Genomic DNA, 23,586 nt, shown 5'->3' with positions numbered 1-23,586 from the left:
TTTGAGTAATGTTTTAATTACAATTATGAAGCTTTTAATAAAAAAAAAAAATCCACAATCTAAATGTCTTAAAAAGCCATTTTTGATGGTGACCTCTGTTTACAAAATATCCTCCGAGGGGGCGGAGGAAGATGGATGGATGGATGGATGGGGGCGTGGCTTTTGGAGCTGAGCTGAGCAGCCCCGACTCTGGCACTTCTTCTACTGCTTTGTTGTCAGTAGCATATACCGATACACACACCAATGATGCTTTCTAGTGGTTGTTAGTGGGAAAATAACAAACATATGAGCCTTTTTTTTTTTAAATCACAAACAAGTCCAATCTGAATATATATATATATATATATATATATATATATATACATATATATATAAAAAAGGCATGAACATATATATACATGAGCATATATATACATATACATATATATATATATATATATATATATATATATATATGGTTTATTGTTCATGTCATTTTTTTTTCTTTTTACAAGGAAACATACGTTAAACATACTTGGGCTTGAACAACTGGAACAGAGTGAAGTAAACAATTCTTATATAATCTGTTCCTTTTTCCTAAACAAAAACAGAAACAAAAAAAACAAGAAGGCGACATTTTAACTTATTAACTTAACTTAGTAAACTAAGTGCACACTTGACCTTGTGCCTTTAAGGGGCCTTTTTCAGTAAATAGTCTATGTAAATAAGCGTTTCAGGCTCGTAGCTGTGTACATTTCTTTTCCAGGCTCTATGTAAAAAATGTCATAAATTACAAGTTAAACCAGGTCAAACTTTGACCAATTTGGACTCGGATTTGGCTCTTAATTCACAGAAGTGCCAATCGTTTGACAATTAATAAAGAAGGAGAAATTAATAATAACAGTTTGTGCCAGGCCAGAATTTTATGACACCAAGTTTTTCATATATTGGAATTTAGCTGGGAAAGAAATAACTTGAATAAAGAGTTACGAGATTTGCACACATTTTACACCAAACCTCTTCCAGCGGTAGAAGCCCCTCCCTGCTTGTACATTGTGAACACCATGAGCTAAATCCATGTCCTTGACTGCCTTGATTCCACTGGCCCTGTGTTTCCATAGCTTTGGTCACACCCCCAGCCAAAATACGCAAAACAATGGGACCTATACTCAGAAAAAAGGGATATTACAACACTATTTTCCCAACCCTATTCAACTGTTTGCAAGCTCTTAACAAAGAGTGGAAAACTTTAAAACAGTACTTATGTTCCTATATCAAAGCACCTTTAAAATATTCATTTTTATTATTTTTATTTAAATAAATGAAAACTCAATTTTATTAGAGGTAATTAGTTCTTCAGTGCTTTAAACACTTAAAAAAATGTTTTTATCTTCCGCACATGCACTGCAGAATTATGGGTAAGTGACTATCCTTTTTTAAAACATTGTCCTTTTGCCAGCATCCCACTTCCTCTGCTTTCTATCAAACAAAATCTTTTGTTTTTATCATGTCCCCCTTAAGTTTACCTTCTCAGCTGCTTTAACTCGAGTCCAAGTCAACCCTCCTGTTTGTGTTTGTGTGTGTGTGGCATTTGTGTGCATCCCTCGTGACACAGTGATGTGAGTCACTGGGGACTCATTGACTTCCTTAAGCTCATTCTGCGGGTCAGCTGACAGAAACGGGCCAGTTACATCAGTTTGTACGTCACGGTTACTGTTTTTAAAAACCCAAGTAAGAAAGGAACTCTTAAGTCAAATAGAGACTGTGTGGAGAAGCCGCTGCATCATGTATTTTTAGCATCTCCTCTCTCCTTCAGAAGCTCTGTTTCCGAAACATGACCTGACTAGTGTCTTTGTTTGATCCCTTGTTTGCACTCATGTGGCTAAATGACACTCTCTGCTTAGAGAGTCACCGCCAAGCTTGTAGAGTGGCAAGGTGAAACTAAAATGAATGGTATAGATTTGATTTTAAAGAGTAACTATGTAAAAAAACACACATTCAAATATGAACAATTGAAGTATTAAGTTTGCAAGCAAAATAGGAAACGGCGAATCAACACTCTCCCAAAACTCCAACAAAACAATCTGAAAGTCAAATGTTCGAGGAGCCAAAGTGAGGAAACCCTGATCAGCATTTTGAACCTAAAGTTGACCACACTAATGAAATCAGAAAAAGACACAGCAGGCCAAAGTGGAAGAGATGAAATGAATACTCACCGAGCTGACTGCGTTTCTGAGCGTAGGCTACCACCACTGCGGCCAGAACTACACAGCACAGTGATGTCACAAGGTTTGCCATCTGCAGACACACACAGCAAAGTCATCAGAGCATGTGAGAGTGAGGACGCGAGCGAGCGCATCTGCTGGTCACTCTGATTGACAGACCTAAACACTCAAGCCCATGTAAGAGATGGAGGCTTCTTGTCTACTTTCGTTTGTCTTTTGCTCTATAAAAGCCTTTCCAGGGGCGTCTCCGCTCATGTACAGTGTCCATACCTGTCAAGCTCCCTTGCTTCCTCTCTTTAAGCCTCCCACTTTAGATTTTTTTCTAACTGTATTCTCTTTCTTCTGCATGTCACTCTGCCTTGTTCATTCTGACTGGAGGGGGCCTGCTCAACAGCCTAATGGGTCCATCCTCTCTGGGATGGGCTTTGGCCAGCAGCTCTTAAAGGTGTAGCACACCATAAATAAACACACGGGCTCTATTTGAAACAACAGCATCTGTTTAGTCTTAATGTTTTGTCTGGGAGGAACTCAGTTTGTACATGAGTGCGGGGATAGAGTTAAAAGGGGTTTCTATCAATTGCTGTGAGATCAATAAGATAAATAGTAATAAATAGTGAACTTTCCATTCTATTTTCTTCCACGATTGACTTTATTTTCAGGAAAATAACTATTCACTGTATTAATGCAGGACACTTAGATCTATCACTTGATCTTTGGTTTAAAATGACAGATTCATCACTGTTAACATCTTTTCAGTGTTGACATTATGTCGACTACCGTAACTCTTCAGTCACACAATTTGAGTAACCCTGAGTTAGCTAGTTAGTAATGTGTTGTATGTCAGTGCAAAGCCCATATTCACAGCATTCAAAGCAATTCACGATGATCACGTAAACAGTTGACGAGTTGCGGTACGTCAAACAGTGTGTCTTATTTAGGCGTCACTAAAGACATCTCTGGTGTTTAAGGCTTAATGGTAAACAAATTATCTTCAGCCCTAATATTAACATCTTATACAACCTCACAATTTGAGTTAATACCAAGGGAAAATATGTTTTAATTAGCTTTTTTCCTAAAGTATCTGGCATTTCTTTCTTGCATAAAGCACACAAAAAACAAAAGCCCTTGAATGATAAGAAATTTCTTAGTGAACCTTGCAAAGTTAAAATATTCTCTAGCAAAGCCATATTTAAGATAATGCTAATATAAAGTATGTTTCCTTATTTGTTCGTTCGAGGACAGAAAGATAATAGGAGGTGTTTACTAGTCAATGTTAACAAACAAAAGAATGTTTTATGTATCATTGCAAACAAAATGAGATATAACTTTTTTTAAAACAGGAGACATTTTAGTCATTGCACACTTTGCTTGTATAAAAAAAAAAAAACATTTATTTTATTTTTTAATGTTCTAGTCCTTTATGATTGTTCGCTGAAGGTTTATTCAGTAAAACACTTTCTTTAGTAAATGAACTTTTAGAAATTTGGAATTGAATGTCATTACCACAGTTTTAACACTATAGGGTGCACTGGATTCATGAAATGTCTATTATCAAACTGGAGTCATTTATAGGGGAACTATGGGCACATAAAGAAAGTCAAAAATAAATCAGACTTTATTAACTATGTTTACAGAAACTCTCATTCTTGTTTTTGACACGCTACACATTAGCCACATTAGCCCCAACTCGATGTTTATAATGTGCCCGCTGTCGGGTCCCCCAACCCATCGGGACGTGCAACACCGAATGCGGACTCTGTACCAGGTTAGGATTCGGGTACCGGGGTAGGGTACCGGTACTGGGTTAGGTTGGGGTATCGGGTTAAGGTACCGTTCCAGTCCGTGTCCCAGTACCAGTGAGTGTCTAAGGAGTTGGGAAGCCCTGATCAGTGTATGCAATTTTTCCTTGTCTGTGGCCCATACCAGGCATTCCTCGGACTGGTGCCAGTTCACGGCCTGGAGGTTAGGGACTCCTGATTTAATGGGAACAGCCAGCACGTCAAAAAACAACAAGTTGGGGACACCCAAAACGTCAAAAAGTGACGCGGAGGAGGTCTGAACCATACGTCCATGCATGACGAGTTGGGAGAGATAATGTATGGAAGAAACATACTTATAACGCCAAAACAAAAATTAACATGACTCAATAACTCTCAACCTTGGAGATTCTTTGAATTTACCATCATAAATAACACAGCAAAGCTGGGCAAAGTTTGATTTCTTTTGGTTGTCTCTATGTGTCCTCTGGTAGTTGGAGAGATAGTTGACTAAATTGCACATCTCAGAAGGTTCCCTTGCTGCTGAGAGGTGCCCTGAGTGAGGTGCGTCTGCGTGTGAAGAACAGAGTGAGCACACCAAATAGAGCCTAAAAAGAGAGTAAAAACCCTTGTTCTCTCTGTAGCTGGGCTCCAACTGTTTTAGTCGTCTGTCATATCTCATCACCTCTTGCTCTTTCTCCACATTTCTGTGCCCTCTTTTCCCTTTTTTTCTCCTTTAAACTCAGTTTTTCTCTCCTGAACCTTTTCTTTACATCAGCCCTTATACTATTTCTGGTGCCCTTGTGGTCGGGCGGAACACCGGTCAACATGTTACAGCATATGCCAACGGGGGGGAACATGAAAAAATAATCGCTATAGAGTGATGTTCAAGAACACGAAAAAGCTTTTATTGTGTGACTAAAATGTCAAAAAGTGATTTAACAGACAAAGACATTAAAAACTCCGGAGGATTATTCATGAACTTCTCAAAGGGAAAAAAAACGGTCTCAATGGAAAAGCTTTCACATTTCATCCCAACATATTATGAGTGAAACAAACATGTTTACCTATATCTATAATCAACATAGATTTAAAATATTGGGTAAAATATGATATTGCTGAACTGTAGGCGAGGTGCTTACTCAAATAATAGAACAACAAACAGGTTACATGATGTATGGACATTAAAAAGTATTTACCATTGTTCATAAATGTGCTCTGTTCTTTAAAAAAGTAAAGGTTATGAGTCACATTAATTTGTTGTGGGTTCAGGAGAGGTCACGGCTTGTGCTTCAACACATTCTTCTACAAAGTTAATTTTAGGACATATTTTCTTTCTAGATTCCTCCGTGGATCACTATCCCAAAAAACATGGTTACAAAATGTTTCACATGTAAAAGTATACATTTATCATATCAATTTTCTACCACTAGTACAGGCATTCCTGTTGCATTACAAGTACATCTTCAATAGGCTTTGTTGTAAAATATACTTTTCTTCTTTTTTGCTTCAGTTCCACATCGGGGTTAGAAGTTTACAACAGTCAGTCTGATTATTCTGGGAGGTTGTGACCCAGAAAGGTTAGACCCTCTTGCCTAAATTCACACCACAACAAGAATTTACGACATGAACAGGTGCCCACACCCTGTTTCACTACATGTAATGACAGAAGACAGGAACTTGGCCAAATGTATGACAGCAACGCAGAAAACGCCAACAGAATGCAAAAAAATAGAGAAACACTAGCTTAGCAGTTTACCAATCCTTTTAATATTTACTTGTCAACTTTGCACTTATCCTGCATTACATATTCTTAGTACCCTATTTTCTGCACTATACAGCACATGTAAAAACCTTAATTACAAAAAAAGAAAAAAGAAATTGCATCTTTAATCAGGAGCGTTTTGTAGATTTATTCTGGTTGTTCTTACTGATGTCGAAGCATTTTTGAGAGGTATACAACAGCAAATTTGTATGTTATTGTGAATATGCTAACGTGGCTAACATGTAGCAATGTTGGGCTATGTTTTCTTTACGTGTTATTAACAAGGTTGGGAGTTAGCGTAGTCACAGTAACGTTTGTTTTAGCAGTATCAGTCTGTTTTTCTCTATGTGTTGCAAACAAAGTTGGCTTTCAGTGTAAACACGCTAACGCACCTAATGTGTAGCGGTGTGGGACTGTGTTTCCTTTATGTGTTACTAACACGCTTGAGAATTAGGGTAGTCACAGTAATGTTTGTTTTAGCTGTATCACTTTTTTTTTCTTCGTGTTACTATCAACGTTGGGAGTTAGCATAGTCACAATGATCTTTGTTTTAGCAGTATCACTCTGTTCGTACTGTGTATAGCAAACAAAATTGGTTGTTACTGTGAAAACGCTAATGTGTAATGGTGTCATGTTACTGACGAGATTGAGAATTAGCGTAATTACAGTCAAGTTTTGGCAGTTTCTGTCTGTTTTTTACGTGTTGCAAACAAGGTTTGGAGTTACAGGTGTTGTGACTATGCTAATATGGGTAATGTGTAGTGTGTTACTAACAAGTTCTAGAATTACTGTGAACACAGTTAATAAAGTCTGACTGATTGACAAACTTATTTCTGACTCTTTTATCTGACTTTGTGCGCCCTAAGACATAAGTTAAAAATAGACCCTTCATTGGTATAATCCACTGTTCCTAAAAGTGCAGAAAATATGGTGTATTTTTTGAAAAAACTGGTCTGATACATACATTTTTATGCTCATTTCATTTCAAATCCTATGTGCATCCACGCAGAAAATTTGCACCTGGTTAATTACCTATTGAAAGCTGCTTCTTTGATTTTAAGCACTTTGAGCCAGAAAAACTTGGCATTTGTTTTTTTTTTCTATCACTGAAAGAAAGAAATGGTAGCACCAAGTTTGCATGCAGAGTAATCACAATAATTCAAAGATTGCGTGTGCCTACTTATGCGCCAGTGAATGATTGGCAGCTCATATGTATTTCATTTGAACAAAAAATGAGGAGACTGACAGGGGGTGAAATTAAAATTGCATCCCTTGTCAGGGCATCACAATCCCCATCTCAGCTCTTCATTTTCTAAGTGCTGGTTTGCCAGTCAAAACTAAAACCTGTGAGTGTGTATGTGCGTTTCCTCCAAACAGTTGGGGTATTTAGTCCGTCTCGCAGAAAACAATACATTTTTGAAAACTGACAGCCTCAGATCGCTCACATAATAACAGCCCACAGGCGGTTAGTGCTGCAATCACACAAACTCAACACAACACCTCCTGCCTTTTCCAGCCCATCCATCTCTCCCCAGACCTCCTGTCTATCCCCCTCTTCTTTACCTTCCTATTCCATATTTATTTATTCAGTTCTTATTGAGAAGGAAAAGGCTGAATAGGCAGGATTCTTTGCCTGCTTAATTAAAATATATAATTCATTTGCGTCAAATGATTTTTGCCTCTTCGTTTTTTATAGAGTCCGATTTGGGAACATTTGCATTTAAATTGGAAAGCCAGAAGGGAAATACACGTGAAGGGCTGGGATGTGTTTGTGAAGACTGAAAGTGTCCTTTTTTTCAAAGATATGCCCCAAAATACTCTCCTCCTTTTCTTCCCTTCTTTTTAACCAAAAAATAAAAATTTAACCCTATAAAACCAATTCTGTCATAATTGATCCACACATTTTTGAGACCACTATCTCTTTAGCATTATCAGAACTTCCCATACAATTCCATTGTAAATAACTCGGTCCATGTTTTCTGCCCTGTAGTTCATCATCATCCCACTAGGGGCAGTAGAAGGGCTTTTTCTTCTCATTTCAAAATGGCTGCCTCCATGAAATCTTAAAAACACTTTTGGCGGGAAAAGTTTTGCTAATTTTCTGAACTTTATGTTGAGAATAACTCAACTACTGTTGTTCATTTTTAAGAATGTATTGGAATAGTGAAAAATGTGTTAATAATTAATTGTGTGTGATACAGTTACACCATATTAAAAATACGTGGATCAAATTTGAGACAACAGGTAAATAATATATTTTTCTTCTTTTGTCCATTTTTTTTTCTTAAACTAGCATTTTTGTGAGCAAAAACTTGCAAAATCACCAAATGTAGCATAATTGATACTATTTACATTTAGTAAGTAAATGATATTGAAGATTTTTTGTGTGGATTTCATCAAAGGGTTTAATAAAAAAAAACGATTTGCTTTCTGTCAATTCTTTGAGACAAAATACATCATCATCATACCATGTGTTCTTCATGTTTAATGGTATCTCAACTTCCCCATCCTTTTCCGTAGAAAACACCCAAACTATTCACATCAACAAGCTGACAAAAACAAAATAGCTCATCACAAATGTGTCTGCAGTAAAATAAAAAAATGTGTCCCTTCCTGTAATGAATGAGCCCCTTCATTTAGAGTATCAAACCAGACTATCGTATGTACACAAAAAGCTCATGATAAATGACTTAAATTGTTATCTGTGAGGCCATCCTTTGGAAACTGCCCAGTTTTTTCCCCTTAAAGAGAGACATCCATCATTTGTGGAAAAAAAAGTTGCCTGTTACCGTGACAACAACAATATCAAAACAAATGAATGGATTTATGTGTGTGTGTCTGCTAGCTGCCCTTTTATTCAGAAATTCCTGGAGGTACCAAAGAAAGACTAATGGATCTCACAGGTAAGAATGGGACGTATGAAGCTGAGATTGGGGCGCATTTTTCCAGCTGGGTTGCAGTCAGGAGGATGATCATTCAGCCGAAACCGTCTTGTCTCACACCTTCCAAAGCCTCTTATGCTTTCATACACAGAATTGCATCAACACAACTCAATGGGGTGGGAACTAATGTGCGACACAGCGTCTGGTGGTGACGAGAGACAGAATAAAACAAGAAGCAAAAAAACATATTTCTCTGGAGGCTTCGACCCTAAAAGACAAAAAAAAACCTGCGTATCTAAAAGTTCCAAACACAGAAATATGATCAAGCCCGAAAGTAATTTGGAAATGTGACGTAAAGTCGTGAAATTCTAGTGTAGGAGTTGAACTAAGGGATGATCTCTGTGGAAAATGGGAACTTTTGTTCTAAAGCTCAGTTCAGACTTCATTTTGCATGCATTCTTTATTTTGATTTTCTGAGGTTGGTACTTTTTTATTTCAACTTTTGGAGTTTTAGAACACATGGGGTTAACAATCAAACATGTTTCCTACATCAGTGGTCCCTAACCTTTTTCAGACCATGGACCAGTTTATTGACCCGTTTCCCCTAACATTTGAGGGTAAAGTTTATCTTCATCATGTGTAAAATATCTCTCAACTTTATTTGTACACTAGATTTTGTGCAGGTTGGTTGGTTTTCCTTTTTTTTTATTTATTTTTTTATTCTACAACATCAAAAAACAAGTAAGCAATCGTGTTTTTCCATGATAGTCCAGTCCTCCAATGCGTCACCTGACTGACAGCCGTTTATCCACACAAGTTTTCCAACACTTACTAGCTTAACCGTTAATGAGTTTGCTCTGTCTGTGACCCTGATGGCTATGATAACACAAAACAAAGTATCTCTGGCACCTCATCCATCAATACCCATCCTAACCGTACACACATTTACACGCAAACATAAACACATAACTAATCACACATGAGCGGTGCAACTGTAACCTTTAATGCCAGGCTCCCCATCCAGTAATAAAACTTCCTCTTTCCCATAATGCTCTGCTTTGCTCGGTAACACTAATTCTCTCATCAATCACGCAGGGTTGCAGCAGATTAACTGCAACCACTGAGGGCTGGGCTGGAGGGGAGGGCTGTTTTGAGGCTGACAGTGTGTCTGCTGGCATTCAGGAAACTGCACTCACACACACACACACAGCTGGCATTTAGTGGCGAGTGTTGATAGCTGGTGACCTTTTTCACAGTCGCGCTGGCTGTAATTGCTCGCTAAAGACAACGTCAGCAGCATCTCGAGAGGCGGCGGAGGTTGAGCGCGTAAGCACACAGGTACACACAGGAAAGCCCCGTGGATGACGGCGTTGGACTGCGGGTGATGAATTCAACCATTGATCACATGTGACTGCTTTCAGCTGGTTGAGACTTGGCGGAGCTGAACACGTCAGGTGCTGGGGATCAGAGCGGGGCTGGGCCAGGATAGGCATCCCGATGGTTTTCCTTCAATCTTAACGGCTCATCTGATTGGTTAGTATTTCTGAGATGTCGTTAACTTCAAAGTTGCCGCGTATAAATCTCACTTTTGGACCTCAGAAGAATGTCTACAGACAAATCAGAAGTCTTCACTTGACAATTTGTTGCATTCGATGTTTTTGGCTCTGGAGAGGCTGTGTGTGAGTGTATTTGTCCCCACCCAGCCATCTGGACCTCCTTCAGTGTGTTGAAGCAGATTTAGGTGGTTAGAGAGCTCTGGAAAAACACACTGTTACCTCCAGCCCTCTCACCTCTGAACTCTATAAGTGTATCAAAGCTAAGAAAACAGAGCACTTTGTGTGTCTGTGCGTGTGCGTGTAATGAACATGTGCGTGTCAACATTCTTAAGTCCTATAAGGCTTTGAATGATGGGTGTAGACTCCCCTTTGTGAACAGGGAGCCTCCAGGAGCTGCGCAGCAGGTTTGTGTGTGTGTGTGTGCGAGTGTGATGTATAGGCTGTGATGTTCTGAACGGAGGTGTTTTTGCTAGGAGTTAATCAGAACCAGAGCTCAGGTCTTACACACAGTGGGTCAAACACTCACAAGCCTGCCCAGACTTTTCCATATTTAATACAATTGATTGACAGAAAATTCACAAATTAAGTTTCGATTTATATTTCTTTATCTTGCAATTTGTCTTATTTTGAAAAACGATATATATTCCGAGAAAATCTGACCTGCTAAAAAAGGTAAATGTGTTCATGTATGGTATTCATGTCTCCGTATAGCTGTTATAAATCAGCAGTAACTGCAGTATGAAGAATCCCAGCAGCTTTATCTTCTTTCACCTGACATGAATTAATAAATGAGCTAAAATAAAAAAGGAAACAAAATAATTTCATTCAAGCAAAGGTCAATCATTTTTGCCGACAAGGTTAAAGACTTTTTAAAAGATCAGTTATTGAGGTGAAGTGTAGACAACACTAGAGGTGTGTATTGACAAAAGTCTCACCATATGATACATATTGCAATACATGCCTCACGATAAGATATGTATCACTGCATAATCCCAAAACTGTACCAGAATAATTATAAACAATTTTTTTTTAAAGAGTACGACTTAGAAAAAAAACTCTACTTGAATATGACGGTTCTAAAAGTTTGACTGAGGAAATTGTGTTTGGTTTATTTTCAACATCGTATGTAGCTTATCCAGTACTAGTGGTCGGAGGACTTTAAAGGAGGTTAATGAATAATTAATCAAACTTCACCTTGTCAGCATCTTAAATTGATACAAGTATTGCCAGATGAAATATTGCGATATATCACCAAATCATTTTTTCCACCGCTCCTAGTCCACACCGTCCACTAGTGTCATCAAAAAGAAGGAAATAGGAAGTAGTCAAAACATACTTCCCAATGAAGTATTTTTATTAAGTTAAACTTCAGCTTGAGGAAATGTGGTTGCAAAAGAGGCAGCCTTAAAATATATTTAAAAAAATATTTTAAGAAGAAAATCACTGGAAAGTAGTAAAATAATCAATTTAAATAATTTATTATATTACATAAGGACATCACAATATATAAACAAGCATTCAAAAAGGGAAATATAAGCAAAAAAAGCTTACTGTTAGATAGAATTACTCTCAAATCAACGTTATACAGCCTAAATATAAGTACTTTTTGCTATTTTTAAGCAAATATTTTGAGCTTTTATGTAACTTATTGTGATAGTTTTTGATTACAGTGACTAAAAACAAGTGTAATAAGTGGACATTTCTCATTTTAGAACAAATGTGAACAAACTGAGACTATAACATTAGTACAAGTTGGTTCATCTTGATAATCATAAATTGTAAAACTGGCACTTATTATTTTAATGTAAATCTACATTTTTATTTTTCAATGAATGCCCATCTAACTTGACAGCATTGATCAAACTTTAATATAATATTCTTAAAATTGATTATAAAAATACATTTATATTTACCTTCAAAATATATATGAAATTGCAGCACTTGAAATTTTAAACAAAAGGTGTACAGCTTTACTGTTGTTTTTGTTTGTTTTCAAAAGGTTCATATTCTAAAGTCACTCAATTTAATACAATTAATTTAAATGTCTTGTGAACATTTCTTAAGTTTTTTGAGTCTTAGAGTGAGTTTTTTCTATTGTCAAAAGTTTGAAGCAAATGATTTAGACTCATTTTAATCATAACTTTCTTTTTTCCAGCTCCAGAAAATGATTCCAGTTAAATGTTTTAAAGAGAAATTGAAACAACTTATAAAAAATGTATTGAATATCTAAAACAAAATTTTAAATCTTTGCAAGTATCAATGAAAATATACAAAATGTTTGTCGGAATCCTTTAACTTTTTGTATTTGGGAATAATAATAGCAAAAGCTTTTTAAAAAAAGTAAGTAGAAAAAAAAAACTCTTAATTTCCCTTCATCTCCAAGTACTGTAAGTGTGTTTACTCAGAGCGTTTGCCAAGCCGTCTCAGTAAATATAGCCAGTACAGTGCCAGCACAGACGAGGCCTAAACATAGCCCAACACTCACTTCCACATGCACAAACGTGTGCACACATATTCTGCACAAACACTATCTGTTGAAGTGTGGACCACAGGTGGTTATTTGTGGAGTGGATTCCGACGGCACGGCCTAGATGGAGGTCTGGGTGTCTGTTGGGTGGCCTCGCTCAGGTGGGTGGTACACACAAATATACACACATGGCATGTAAAAGAAACACACAGACACATTAAATCAAATATAAGTGGTGCACAAGTGTGTAAAAATACACACTTGATGTGCTGTAAATGTGATGCACAAACATGCCGAGGAACACAGGCTCACTGAGGCACGCTGGGTGGCAAAAGAGCCTCAGCAACCACACAAACATGGACACTATATTGGAGAATTGACTTAAATACACTTGAGTGTCTGTTTCTTCTGTCAGATGTAGCAGGACACATTCTTGATTTACTTTCAAAATTTCAAGCTATCATATCACATTTTGTATTTTTCTTTTTTTTTCATTCTTTTGTAGAGCCTTTCATTTACGTATAGCTACTGTTTACAGCGTTTATGACATTTCAATCTGCTCCCTGAATGCAAACTAAAGAAAAGAGAGAAGGGAATGATGAAGTAATCAGGCAACGGAGACCCTAAGGTTGCTTTATATTACAAAGCTGAAAATCATACTGGAATAACATGACAGGAATGAAATATGAAAGGAACCCCTTGCCAAATTACAGCCTTGTTTATGGAAAAATGTCATAATGGAAATGTAATATACTTTATTAATGTGAATGTGTAATCGCTGCATTGTTATACAATGTAAAACTCCATTCACACAAAGCAGGTTGCATTAAAGTTTTCATTTCTCTTCTTTGGTTTATTTTATCTGTTACATGATAGTAAAAGGGAATTTTGTTACACATCCCATCAATAGATCTCTTATCAGCTTGGATAGAGGAGTGGGAGAGCATTCATTTGCTCTGTTCAGTGATCACTGGATTTCTTTGAAGTTTCTCAACACTTTCGTAATGCCCAGCTCTTCTTGGCCAGCTCTCATCCTTTTACTTTCGTATGCCTGAAATCTTCATGTAGGATAAATAGTAGAATGCAACAGAAAAACATCCCAGAAGCGTAAGAAAGCAAACATGAAATGAGTACTAAAAATGTACTGGCTCCATTTTGGTTCTTTATAGTAAGAAATAGCACAGATGGCTTAGTGGAGACGCATTCAGCTTTGTCCGATTTGGACTGGGGAAATAATCTGGAGCATTCAGACTTTGAAGTTATGATAGAAATAAACAAATATTTAGACTAAAAATTATTGTTGGTGGTTCATTGTGGGTGCATTGGTTGGTTGTATAGAAGGAAGGAAGGAAGGAAGGAAGGAAGGAAGTCAGTTAGGACAGGATGGATGGATGGATGGTTGGTTGGTTGGTTTTTTTGATTGATTGGATGGCTAAGGTGATGGATGGTTGGTTGTTTTATAGTTGGGATGGATGAATGGATAAGCAGAGTTTTTCCTCATCCAAGGGACACAGTTAGAGAAAAAAGATTAACTGGTTTTAATCTGACAAAAGGTCAAGTTAGATGTTTTGGGCACAAGCCAGATATTTTTAAATGTATCAAGAAAAGCCTCTAAAAACCAGCTCTTTAAAAAGGTAACTTCGTGAAGTTCAACCTTCATGTTGTAGGACTCTAGTCATGACAACAATGACTATTATAGATTATTGATGAATCAACAGGGTTATAGACTTGAGAAAGTTTCTCAAGGCAGAGAAAAGTGTGTTTAGGGTTGATCTGAATATAGGTTCACTTTTTTTGGACTCTCACACTGGAGTACAAGTTGCACATTTGGGAGACAAGTATTTAACAAAATATTGGAAAAGGAGTGGACATTTCATATTGAAAGGCAAATCCTAAAAACAGAATAGATGACAATAATAGACTAAACATATGCATGTTTCACTATTACAATCTTATTTAGCTTCGTAAAACGTAAGAGAAATTGAAGAAGTTTCTAGTATATTCAGATAACCGTACCAAAAAGAACATGCTAACAAGTCAGGCAAACTCTTCATATCACTTGTAATCACTAAATACATTAAAATTTTCATCATCTGTGCCACTTTAGAACACCTCCCCTACACCTGGCATAGGACTGAGCAGTGTATGTTCTGCGTAGCTCTAGGTGGTAAATATAGGTATACACATCTACATTGCCCTCTAGCTCTTGTTACTAAAAGTACTAAAAGTACAAGCTATGCAAACAACCACAACTTATACTTGTTGTGCTACTTAAAATTCATAAAAGTTTTGCCAAAAGTGCCCAGATGTAGGATTGATTGAGGTGCACTCGTGGTTTCTTTCCCTTTGAGCTGTGGGATAGCTTCTGGACGTTCGACGGAGTTAAACGTGAGCCAGTTTATTTGATTTAAGGCTGGGTGTATGGAAATGAATCTGAGGCTGTAGGACCATTAACCTCGAGTCAGGAAAATGAGCTACGAGGTGTTAGGGTGGGTGCAGTTCTGCAGCACTGATTGGAAGAAAGGTAACCAAGGTTGCACCAAGGTTGAATGAGCAAGGAAAGAAGGCAGTGTACTAAATAAAGGAGGGGTTAGAAACCCAAAGACATGTGACTATTAGGTTGTTGGGTGACGATATGAAATGTGTAAACACTAGTTAGGTCAAAAGAGTGATACAGAACAATAAAGCCTCTATGAGGATGTACATGAGCAGAAGACAATTATATTCTCAAATTAACGAAGAGAAAAACAGATTTTCTTGCTAGTCTTGCTCTTACACTAGACTTGCACCATTGATGATTACAAAAGTAGGACTGCGGGCTAAAATGAAACCTGCTGAGCTTTCAAGACATCACATTGCATTACAGTTGCATGTAGTCACCTCAGGCAAAGTCATCTACCCCTGAAAACTTCTATTCTGAGAACTATACTTAGTCATCACTGACTTCACACTGAAGTCACAGTCTGAGCTCAGCTTGTGTTTAAATGTGAGTGTTGCTGAGTGATGGTAGTTCAGCATCTCGGTAAACTTGACCTCTTAAAAGAACATTTTTTACAACTTTTCCAAATTTTGTCTTCCTCTAGATTTATTTTCAATATTCCTCTTGTCGTAGCCGTTATCCTCTTCCTCTTCCGTGCCCTTCTTCATTCACCTTTCTCTCATAATCTCTCCTCTTCCTCTTGCTATTCCTCTCCTGCCCCCATCTCTTTCCCCCTTTGCGATTGTCGCTCTAGATAGTTTCTGCCATTTCGCCAGCAAACAGGAGCGGCAGCAGATTGCAGTTTCACACAGAAGAGTCTCGGACTTCCTGGAAGAACTGCTGTGACAATGATTCACCAGTGAGTACCGGAGACGGTGACAGCATCCAAATGGAAATCTGCTTTAGTTTATGTCACAGTGAAGTAAAGAAGACGACTTGGAGTCATTGGCTCTCCAAGAGCAGAGACTGAACACCCATCAGTATTGGAGAATGTATTTGATATTAATATTATGATGTATGAATAAAATTCACACACAAAAAGGAGCTGTCAATTTTTCAATACATTGATATTTGTGGAGAAATAAATATAAAGTTTCCCCCTGTTTATTCGCGTTTCTTTATTTACAGTTTCACGTACGCCCAAAAAAATCCTGATATGCTGAAGAAGATAATCATGGAGGATACTTATCATCCAGATCAGGCGTTTGTTATTTGTTGGAGGAAATACTGATTTTAAAGCACAGAGAAGAGTGACACTCCTCATCCGCTTCTTGAATAAGGCTGGGAATCACTTCGTACTTTGATGCAATACGTGGATACATGGTTCACAATATGAATGGTATCGCGATACTGGTATTTGTAAGAAATCCTCTCTAATAACTCACAATACATAGAACACTTATTTTTTTGCTTGAACACAATCAGGATACACAACTTTTCTTACTCTGTGCAACAAATAATACAAAACAAATAATAGAGACTGTTGTGCAATATTGCTAAAATCAGAAATACTATGTCTTTGACAAGCATTGACACCATTTAAATTTGAATAATCTGTAAAATTCAGTGTCAACAATAATAACCATGAACAGAAGTGCCACCACTTAGTGCAAAATTGTTGTATAGAACAGAACAAAAATTAAATAATTCAAGTAGCTGCCAGGCACATATATAGCTTCCTGCAACAGCAAGTCTCGCAGCATGCGCCCCCTATCTACCTCCAAAGGAATGTCTCACCAAAACATGACGAATATAACGTTTTGCAGCCTCTTCAAATGAAAATAAAGGATCAAAACTTGCTAAGAACCCATCGAGAATCAATCGCAGGACTAAATATCGCATTGTGTCAAAATATTGATATTTTGGCACACCCCTAGTAATCTGTCGCTTCTGTACAGAGTTTTTTTCCTAAAAAAAAAAAAAAGTATTTGTTAAGCAATACTCCATTTTTTTTTAATAAATGTTCTACAAAGCATGATCACAAGTGTTTTTGATGAGTATGGGTCTGGGGGTGAAACGGGAACTGGGGGTTCTCCGTATTTGCAGTTTCGCCATATCCGCGGATTTGTCATATTCGTGGATCTCTCCGATCCCTAACCCCAGCGAAAGGGGGAATACTGTATCTTTTAATTCAGTGCTTTACCTATGTAGCCTACATGTGTACACTCATCATGTTAAAACTGTCTAAATATGAAAAACAAGCGCCTCATTTGTATTGGTTCAAATATTACAAATTTAAGACATTTGAGCACCAATGTTATTACTAAAAGTCCCTCAATAAATAAATAACATGACCACTATATGGCAAATGCACCAAATATAGTTTATTTTATTTTTTAATGTGTTTGAGGCAAACACAGAATCCTGAAAAAAAGTTAATTTTATTATCTATTAGTCCATCCTGTCCATTTTTTTTTTATTTGCTATGTCCCTTTTAGGGGTCACAGTAGCCTGTCCCGGCTACTGTTGGGCCAAGGCGGGGTACACCCTGAACTGGTTAATGTATGTTAGTGCATGATATATTACCTTCAACAAACAAAAGGTTAGTTTTGTTGAGCCTAAGGCGACAGTTAAAGTCCGCAATGACCCGACATAGATTGATCATGATCACATTTCATATTCTTTGGACCTTAGGACACACTTAACATCATTACATTTCATCAAAAATTGACCGGACAATCTTTATTGATTGTGAATGAAGTGAATAAAAATTCAATCATCTGTCACGTTGTACTCTATGCAAAGGCATTCTGGGTAGTGTAGTCATAAATTTTGCTTTAAGTGGTCCAAAAAGGGTATTTATCTGTTGGAACTTACTTGCGTATTTCACATAGGATTTAACTGGAAAACTAGCTCAATAATTGGTTTGGGAGCCAGTTTATTTATAAACTGGACTAAAAACTCTCTTATTTGACAACGCTTTGAGTTGAACTTATCTAGGGGAATCTGACCTATTCTTTATAGGCATTGACTGCTTGTGGTTGTCCCAGGATACATCTCTATCTATACTTTCCTTCCTTCATCACTTAGCACTCAGTCAATGGTTGTATTTGCTAATTTCTCTTGTCCCCGTTCTCTCCCCAGGGGGTTGAAACAAATGACCAGTCTTACCCCCAAGTCACACCACAGCGGCAGTGCGTAACAGCAGTGTCCCGTCAGACACGCGTGAACTGTTTTCTGTTTTAATCAGTCTGACTATTCACACTGGGGATCTTCCAAAAGCATCCAGCACACAAGGGGCAACTCTTATATTAGCCTGTATTTCTACTTTCGCAGCATTTCTTGATTGATTGTTGGAGCCAGAAAAATCTCGAGAAACAGACTCAACATGTCAAAATAAACTTCAGCTTCAGCTTTTAACTGCAACGCCTTCTATTAAATTTGACACCTTTGAACAGACGCAGGTTAAATGATCTGGTCTAGCAACACTTTAGTGATGTTTTAAGAGTGACTTCAGGGAGTTATTATTAGGGCAAATATGTTCATCATTGACCGTTTCCAGTGTGTTTCCAGTGATGTAGTAATTATGGTTGTTATTTTTAGCCAAAATCAAAGACCCATGTTGTTTTCTAGGAACGTTTCTGCAGATCGGCAGAAGTGAATCAGAAATTCCCCTATGAGTTGGCGCAGAGTAATTCTGCCCCCATTTCCCATCATCCATCTGCAATATTGGAGCTGCTGTACTTGGCTGTACAGTTTTGAGCCAGCTCCGCGGAAGAAAACAAAGATGTACATGGCTCTAATCGTCTTATATTTAAATGGGAGCTTGTGGACCAGCGATTGTAGCTTCTACGTCACAGCTACAAGCTTTTACCAACAGCAATTTTCCGTCTACTCCGCATTCACAACAACTTGAATAAAGAAATACTCAGAAATGCAATTTTAAGCTACACTGTATTTATATATGTCCTACATCTTCAAAAAAATGCCACAGGAACATGCTAAAAACACCAAAAAAGACGATTTTCCTTGGAGTGAGTCTCTAAATAAAATATTACCAGTAGCTTTAAAATGACATCATATTCTCTTCGTCTGTTTTCTTGTTTTCCTGTAACCCTGACTTTGGTTCCAAAGAAGGAAAATACAAATGAACTAAACAAACAAGCCATATTTTAAACTAAATGCAATGCCCCTAATCATACTAATGGACAAAGCTCCAGTTAGGCAAACATTTCGTAGGGAAATGTGTTTATCCCCTTTCTTTCAATAGAAATTTGACCCGTGAAGGTCTTGACAGAGCTGCTACCCCCCTTCCACCCCTCTTTCATATAACACAGATTCACACACCCAGGAACCACTGTGCTCCTGCCCTTTCATAGTTTATTAGTGAAGCAATCTGTTACACAGGTTTGGCCCGGCATCGGTTGTACTTGCTGCTTTCGCACACATCTTGTGTCCACACCTGCTGCATCTAAATGATGTGCTTTGGGGAAATATACTATCAGGGCTGAGGTCACGCTTCTCAAAATGATATAAATCCTCAAAAGATTAAAGAAGGGAAAGGAGGAGAGAAAATGTTGGGATAGGATTATTTAGAACACAAAGGACAAAGATAAAGTTGGACAAGAAGAAGAGCGAGAAAGGACAAGTATCACCAGGGGAGAAAGGTCATACAGTGATAAAAGAAGACCACTGAATAATATAATAGCAAGTTTCTCATTCAAACCTAAAAAGCTACATTGAAAAAGGTTACTATTGCTTGTGTAATTGTTAGTAAGTGGCGACTTCCAATAAAAGGTTTAGGTAAATCCGTATTATAAGCTTCTGCGTTCATTCATGCATAGCTACCCAACTTTCTACGACTGTTTTCGTGGTAGGTGTAAACAATGGGCAGCCATTTTGTGCATATGTTGCTATTTAAACCAGATGAAACGTTGACTAATCAGAGACTAGAATTTGCTGCAACAACATTAGTTACCATAGCTATGCAGATGACACACAGATATATATTAGACTGACACCAGGAGACCGAGGCCCTGTACAGGCTCTTAGTAAATGCATTGAGGACATTAATGACTGGATGTGTCACAACTTACTTCAATTAAACAAAAACAAAACTGAGTTTATGGTCTTTGGGGCTAAAGAAAAAAGGTTAGACGTCACTACAGAGCTTCAATCTATTCAACTAAAAACTACCAACCAGGCCAGAAACTTGGGTGTAGTGATAGACACAGACTTAAATTTTGATAAACACATTAAGACAGTCACTAAATCAGCCTATTATCATCTCAAAAATATCTCAAGGATTAAAGATCTGATGTCTAAGCAGGACCTGGAGAAACTAGTGCATGCTTTCATCTTTAGTCGACTTGATTACTGTAACAGTGTTTTTACAGGAGTACCAAAAAAAATAATCCAGCCTGACCTCTCTGGTCATCAGGATCTGATCTTTTATCAGTTCCTAGAGTCAGAACTGAAAAATCCAGGTTAAAGACCCACCTGTTCTCAGCTGCATTTGACTAATATTTATTCAAAAGTTTGTTTCTGTTAATGTGTTATGCAAAGGACCTTGAATTGTCTCAAAACATGAAAAATGCTGTACAAATAAAATTGGCTTGCCTAGTGGCGTATGGATGGTGTTCCAGTAGTGGTAACTGTTTAAACATTTAACATATCTGGCTGACATTAGGTGATACCAAGCTACAATCAAATTGAATGGTTTAAAAAAGACCCACCCCAATGAAAATTGTGTTTTTGATGCTTTTAACATGCCCTTGTAGCATTTTTTTTTTCATAATGGAGGATGTATAAAAAGAAAAATAGGCCTAAAATTACATTTCCGAATATTTCTTTATTCAAATCGTTGTAAATATCATTTGAAAAAACTTTTAGTTCTACAATCGATGGGGCACAGGCTACCTGCTCCGCTTCATTCCGTTGCATCCTCTTGCAGACAAATAGATCTATGCATGTCTTTGGTTTTCTTATCTGAGCTGGAATCTGGCTCAAAACGGTGTGGCTGGATAACACCATTATTCCTCCCCATTTTTGTTGCGTTGCTAATGTTAGCTTGGGGTTGTGAGAGGCTGTAAGCTAGTAGGAGAGAATGTAAACAAAGAGATGATGGGTAATGAGTGCAGGCTTACTCCACACCAACAGTTCTGCCCGCAACTCAGAGGTGAATTTCTAATGAACTCCTGCAGAAACTATGTCTAAGAAAACAGCACACGTTTTTGTATTTTGGCTAAAATCGGCATAACCATTACTAAAAGATCACTGGGAAAGCTTTAAAAATTGATCAAAAAGATGATTTATTAACTGTACATCTATGACTGAGTTTATGTCAATATTTCTCGTCTATTTGGTCAGCATACATACTTTTATAAGGAGTTTATAGTTGCACCATGCATCCCAAAAGACAAAATAAACAACATAAGGCAAAAAATAAAACCCATTTCTATATTTATTCATGAACATATCTGGTAAGATATAACCTTGTAGTGCTTTTAAGTGGTGCGTTGGGATGTTCAAGATTCACTGGTGTGCAGTAAAGTGGCTATAGTGGTGATTTTTATTGGTGGGAGGTGGCTGGGATAGAGGTGATGCTGCGATGGATGTTAATCAAATGCTTTCTGTTCCCCTTATCCTTCCATACGAATGAGGAGAAAGCTTTTTGCCTCTCCATTTCAGATTATGTTTCGTAGCCCGTGTGAGATGACTGACAATTGTTGTCGGATTCCACTCCATTACTCATGGAATAACGCCACCCCTCCTGCTCTCTGATGCACGCACACACACACACCGGAATATTGATTACAAAAAGTCTGGAGTCTGTGGAGTGGGTAGAAAGAGATACGCACGTGCTAACAGAGGAGCGTGGAAAGGCAGCTTTTGAGCATCTGTCTCTAGCGAACAACCTTGCATACACACCGCATGTTTAAACTAAAGACTGCTGTCTCATTTTGTACTCAGCTGAAGAGGAGAGAATGGAACCTATTAAACTGCCCTTGACTCTTCTTTCCATGATTACTCCGTGGGGTCAAAGCGCTGCTGTAGGAACACCAACACTCTGACTTTCTGTTTTTTTTTTTCATAGTCTGAGTTGTAAGACGTCCCATTTAATCTGCTGTTATGTTAAGAAGCAGCAGATTAGGCTTAATGCTGTAAAGTGTAAAGCTATGTTCGTGTCGCCCTCGGCAATGTGTGTTTAAGCGGCAACCTCCAATGAAAAGTCTATGTAAATGCGAATTTCAGGTTTCCACGCTAAAATTTTGCGCTAATGCGTAGCTACGCAACTTTTACGACTGTCTTTAGGCTAGTAACGGGCGGCCATTTTGGACTCATGTTGCTAGTTAAACTTGGTCGAACTTTGACCAATCAAGGACTCAAATTTGGTATTGGTGGATGGATAGCATTCCTTTCAATTTGCAGAAGTGGCAACCAAAAAAAAAAAAAATTATAATGCAAGAGAAATTAAAAGTGATTCTCCTGTTCCTTTCTGTATATTTTCCAGCATTTAAAAACTCAATCACTATTTGAGCAATTTTAGCAATCTTTGTACCAAAACGTTCAGCTCGTTCAGGACGTTACTGCTTGAACTTTTGTTATTGATATATTTAGTAGTTTTTACTATTTTACGCAATTTATGCGATTTTTCAGGCCCATTGAAAATAAATGGGAAAATCTTCAAATCATTCAAAAACATTGTGCACTTTTTATACGTATCCAAGTTTGATATCAAAATGTTCAGCAATGTCAGGACATTTTTGGTTGTACTTTTGGTATACATATCTTTTACGCATTTTAAAATTTTACGCAGTGTGAACACCATGGGCTTTTTGGATATTCAAGAATACGCCTTTAGAGCGTTCTTGAATGTGTGTCTCTTGCCAATTGTGTCCATAGCCTGGGATGTGGATGGGACTGTTGTTGTAGAATAACTCCACCCTGCATTCTTTTACCAATAACTAGGTTATATGTTTACACGCATGCTCTCCTGCTAGCTTACAGCCCCTCACGCCCCAAACCCAACAGTGCTGTAGCACTTAAAGAAATGCCCAGTGTCTGCGAAGTTTTGAAGAAACTGCCGCTGGAGGAATGAGAGGCAGAAGGGTATCCAGAGACTCAGCTCAGCATCTTCACCTTGTTCTTGACAGCCACCTTCACACCTTCCATCTCCCTCTGCTCATCGAACTTTCCATATCTGCTCTCTGTCTGTGTTTTGTTGCCTGTAAAATGGAAAACTTTGGCTGCACATGGTGTGAAATGAGATCCTATTGATCTGTCTGCCTGTGTGAATGCGTGTTTGTGTGCATTTATGGGGGTAACCATGTGAGAGAGACGACAAGACAGTTGCCCTCCTCGTCATCTCAGAGGATTTACTTTTTTTTTTTATCTAATCGGAGTGCATTTACACCCAAACAAGATGACTTTGATAGTGTCAATCCTAAACACATTAAGAACTGTATGCAACGTGTTTCACTAGAAATTTTTATTGTGTCACTGACTGTTCTTTTTTTTTTATTTGACTCCGCTG

At 37.7% G+C, this 23,586-nt stretch overlaps 1 protein-coding gene across 2 annotated transcripts in view; it reads right to left on the bottom strand.

Annotated features, from left to right (window-relative positions):
* Positions 1–23,586, bottom strand: part of cntfr (ciliary neurotrophic factor receptor) — a 288,320-nt gene that overhangs the window by 173,387 nt on the left and 91,347 nt on the right. The window contains exons 1-2 of one of the 2 annotated variants that reach the window (XM_024257708.2): positions 2,475–2,544; positions 2,196–2,277 (exon numbers count right to left, since the gene is read on the bottom strand). In XM_024257708.2, coding sequence (XP_024113476.1) covers positions 2,196–2,277 — 82 coding nt within the window. In that variant the 5' untranslated portion in view covers positions 2,475–2,544. Of the gene's footprint in view, positions 1–2,195; positions 2,278–2,474; positions 2,545–23,586 lie in introns of those variants that run through there. The other variant, XM_024257707.2, reaches the window with a different exon arrangement.

The sequence above is a fragment of the Oryzias melastigma genome, linkage group LG12 (genome assembly GCF_002922805.2).
Source record: "Oryzias melastigma strain HK-1 linkage group LG12, ASM292280v2, whole genome shotgun sequence".
Lineage (NCBI taxonomy): Eukaryota > Metazoa > Chordata > Actinopteri > Beloniformes > Adrianichthyidae > Oryzias > Oryzias melastigma.
Note: the sequence above shows the minus strand (reverse complement) of the source record. Positions and strands in the feature narration are given on the sequence as shown.